Source organism: Helianthus annuus, chromosome 3, assembly GCF_002127325.2.
Source record: "Helianthus annuus cultivar XRQ/B chromosome 3, HanXRQr2.0-SUNRISE, whole genome shotgun sequence".
Lineage (NCBI taxonomy): Eukaryota > Viridiplantae > Streptophyta > Magnoliopsida > Asterales > Asteraceae > Helianthus > Helianthus annuus.
In genome coordinates, this window is record NC_035435.2 from 143119966 (window position 1) to 143124582 (window position 4617).

The 4617-nt window shown below is 39.6% G+C and overlaps 1 protein-coding gene across 1 annotated transcript; it reads left to right on the forward strand.

Annotated features, from left to right (window-relative positions):
* The first annotated feature begins 343 nt into the window (after positions 1-343).
* LOC110932152 lies at positions 344-1972 on the forward strand. The gene has a single exon (XM_022175510.1). The coding sequence runs from the start codon at positions 344-346 to the stop codon at positions 1970-1972; it is 1629 nt and encodes a 542-aa protein (XP_022031202.1).
* The last annotated feature ends 2645 nt before the right edge of the window (positions 1973-4617 follow it).

Consider the following 4617-nt stretch of genomic DNA (forward strand, 5'->3'; position numbering starts at 1 on the left):
GTTTCGGCAACTATCGAGTGAACCATTGTATGAAGCATTCACTCGATTTAAAGAATTGATGAGGAGATGCCCACATCACCAAATAGAAAAGTGGGAATTAGTGAAGTGTTTTGTACGTGGGTTGGATGACACAACATGGAATCGTCTCGAATCGACAAGTAACGGGACTCTTTTGAGCAACCATGAAGACGATGATTGGGAGTTTTTGGAACGGATGAGCAAACGGTCAAAAGAGAAAGAATAGGTTGATCGAGCAAAAAAGCACCCCACCTCAAGGTCTTGGCCTGATCGTGATGCGAATTCTAAGGATCGAATTGAAACGTTAGAGCGAGAGTTGGCTCGCATGAAGAAAAGGGAAGTGAATGCGGTGCAATACACCGTATGTGAAGAATGCGGAGACATCGGTCACCGGACTGAGAATTGTCGAGCCACCGTAGAGGCAAATCAAGTGTATGGGGACCAAAGACAATATGATATGAACTCCAACACTTACCACCTCGGGTTGAGGAACCATCCTAACTTTAGGTATGGTAATGCCTCCAACCAAATGAACCCGAATTTTCAATCGGGGAATCAAGGTGGGTATTCGCACCAAACTCGCCAAAGAAGTTACAATCAAGATGGTCACAGGTCGACGAATAATCAAGGAGGTGGTGGTGATTTGAGTGCCAAAATGGATGCAATGCTTTCAATGATGCAAGAGTCCAAGAAGGAGAACGAAATTCGGGACAAATCGCATGAAGCATTAGCAAAACAAGTGGGCCAACTTGCGGAGGAAATGGCACAAATGAGGGGGAGCATGGGAAAGCTCCCAAGTGACACCACGGTGAACCCTAAGCATCAAAGCTCAAGCACGGGCAATGTAAGGAATGTACACATTAGCGCGGTAAGTCTTCTTTCAAATGATGAGGTTTGTAGTAGTGTTGAAAGCATTCCACCACCACAATGCGTTGATGGTGTAGTGGGAAATACTAGAGATGAGTCGGAAAGTAAAAATGAACAAGAAACGATTTCACAAATTATAATTGAAAAAATGAATAAAAATTCTTTTTGTGAAAATTGTTTAAATCAAATTAAACCGATTAATGCATCAAAAGTTGAGGAACGGTACCCACTGAAGGACGGGAGGTGGGAAAATTTTAAACATGCAAAAATTAATTTACCGTTATTCGATGACATTAAAAAGGTTCCGGCCTATGTGGAATGTTTAAAGGAGTTAAGCATCGAAAAACGGCACAACAAATTACCCGAACCGGTTGATTTGATATCTCATGTTAGTGCCGTTTTATCGAGTGCGCTCCCCCAAAAAGCTCAAGATCCCGGAGATCCTCTTATTCCAATTCAAATTGGAGCATTTAAAATCGAGAGGGCGCTCCTCGATCTTGGAGCTTGTGTGAGCATCTTGCCCGGGAGTTTGTATGACCAATACGATTTTGGTCCATTGAAAAAGTTTGATACTCCCGTGGTATTGGCCGATCAGACTACCACGCATCCAAGGGGGATGGTGGAAGATGTGATTGTGAAGGTGGAAGATTGCTATTACCCAATGGACTTTTTGGTAGTAGACTATGTTGGGTGTGTTGAGGACACCCAGCCGATAGTCATACTGGGTAGACCGTTCCTTGCAACAGCTAATGCCATCATAAATTGTGCAACGGGAACGGTAAGCATGAAGTTTGGGGACCAAGAATTAAATTTAAATGTTTTTCCAAAATTTACTAACCCACTCGGTGAGGATAAGTGTCCTAAAAAGGACATGAATCCAAACAAAAAGGTTTGTGCTATGGTTGGTAGGTTTGGAGAAACAAAGAAGAATACGGTCAAGAAGAAGAAAGCAAAGAAGTCACCTCTAGAAAAGAAAAAGGAAGAGGAGGTGAGGAAGTTTGGACCGTTTGGCAACAAATGGTACGAATCACCGGTGGGTTATTTTGAGGAGCTCGTGGACGGCAAGCATGCCATTCGACCACCATGAGGTGGTAAGTTAATTGTTGTTGTATATTTTATTTCGCATTTCGTTTTAGTTGTTATTCGTAGTTTAGTTAGTATTGTTGTTGTTGTATAATTTGTTATTTTGTTTTAGTAGATAAATGAACGTTGTGGGTGTGTTCCCTATATAACCCTCACGAGACCTACTCGTCCTTCCAAGCTATTGGGGGGTTTAAAAGGGCTTGTTGCATGCGCTAAATGCAACCGTGATTCCTACGAAAGTGAGTTAGGTTTGTTATTGTTGTAAATTATTTTCCACATAAATCAAAGTGAAATAACGTATGGCTTGGTAATAGTTTCATAAAAGTGGTAGAACTAGGTAACTAACAAATTTTGATGGTTGTGAGAAGCATGCTTCTACACAAAGGTTAAGATTTGTAGGTACATCGTGTTCGTGGGACAACCGCTTTCTTGAAGAGAAGAAGAACACACGAGGAATGAGCTCAAAAATCAGGTGCATACGTTTCTTTTTACTTTTGATTTTCAGTTAGCAAATAAGTGGTTTGTAAATTGTATATTATTTTTCTGGGGAGAAATTTTGGGGAAGTTAGTCGTGTCACATCCCTTGTGCGTTTTTAAAAAACTCTAGTTCTTACACATTGAGGACAATGTTTACCTCAAGTGTGGGGATGGGGGAGTAGTAAAAGTTTTTCGATTTTTGACCCGTTCATTTAAACACTATACATTGAGGACAATGTTTACCTCAAGTGTGGGGATGGGGGAAAATTTCAAAAATTTTCAAAAATGTCTTGTTTAAAAAGCAATCTTAAAGCACAAGTAACTAAGTCAACGAGGGATGTCACAACCCATTTGGTCTGTTGTCATGGTCAAGTTCGAATTAATAGCATGACGGGTATTTAGCGGGTGGTTATTTGGGAATAATCCGCCTAAGAAACTAGTATTTTATGCATGTCACATACCATACCCTTTTAGATATGTGAGGTTTTGAGCCACTTTTATATCATAGAATTACATATGTGTGTTTCTTTGTTTGAGTGGACCATTAGTCATGTATTGTAGAACTTGCAACTTTCGATACGTTTGAGACCATAGACCGAATACAAGCACAAGAATGATCAAGGCATTAGGTAAACCTTTTCCGTTTTACACCAATTATTTATCCTTACCCAAACAAATCCCCTAGTCGCCCACTTTGAGCCTAAACCTTTCGTTTGACACCCGTTTAGCCCATAACCGTTAAACCTTTTCTTTTAAACCCGTGTGATGAAAATTCGATTGTAGGATTATTTGTTTGTATGGTTATGTTTGCAAAAAAAAAAAAATCAATCAGAAAATGTTGCGAAAAAAAGAGAATAAAAAAAAATCGTTGAGAAAATACAAAAAAAATATGAGTAGTAGTTATTGAATAAAAGGCGAAACTCGTTGCCTCTTATGTCACACCCCCATTTCCACGTGTCACCGGTGGGCCCGGTGTGGGGTACAGTGACGTAGTTGGCATCGTCATAGACAATCAACACAATATAATAATGCACAGCGGAAGCAGAATAGAAACATTTCAACTTTTAAATAAAGTGTAATAATAAATATCACAGTAGTTGAAATGGATCCACAGGCGGATCAAATAAAAATAGAAATAAATAGTTCAACAGATAAATGTCGTCCGAGTTTGCGAGACTATTGTGGACGCTCTCTAGGAAACAGCCAGCCTATTTCCGTATAGTACCTGCACTTAATCTTTTGGGAAAAATACGTCAGTTTACACTGGTAAATACAAATCGACTGACTCATTTTGAAAATGATTGAAAATTGATTTAAATGCACAAGGCATAAATATTTTTATTAACTTGGGATAATTATAAAATATAAACTTGTGAACGAATTACATGCACTTATATCTCTGGTGGCCCGGGATCTACTGTCCGGGCTAGAGATTTAATTGACACACCACATTAAAGAGTTATACACGACGGGTGTACGCCTACACCCCGTGCTCTGGTCGTGGCCATCTCGTAAGATAATGCCAAGGATATCCGGGACACGGTCAACAACCCCCCAAAGCCTTTTTAAGTAAGACAAAACTGTTTAAACGAAGTCGCACAAGCTATTCAAGACTGAACACCTATAAGGAGCAGGACTTGTGCGCCCGATCAAGCGGTATTTTAAATACCGTACCCCAAGCCCGTATAGGGAAAATAAGTCAAAATGTATTTACCTGAGCAAGTATAAGTCACAAACGATAAGTGGTGGTAGCTTTTACCGGGCTTCCTAATCTGGAACAAAGGTTTATAATTAACCTATTAGATTCCTAACGGCCTTTTATTTAAGCTTAAGCTTTGACCGATTGGTTTTAGGAATGATACGGTTTGCGCACGATTAAGCGAAAGACCGGATAGAATGTGATTTAGACCCGACAAGTTTGAATACTTGTATAATATGGGTATACTAAATACATTCTGGATTTTGAAATAAAAATGATATCGTTTGACCCGGTTCGGTCAATTTACGCAAACTAGTTACGTAAACCGAACCGAACGCGAAAAGGACGATACGGGTAGCCAAAAGATTCAAATGCAAGTTCCCTGAGATAATATGCTTAAAATATGATACTATATCAGTGAGTTATGTTCTATATTGCCCGGGATAATTTTAAAACTCAATTTATGCCTTAGA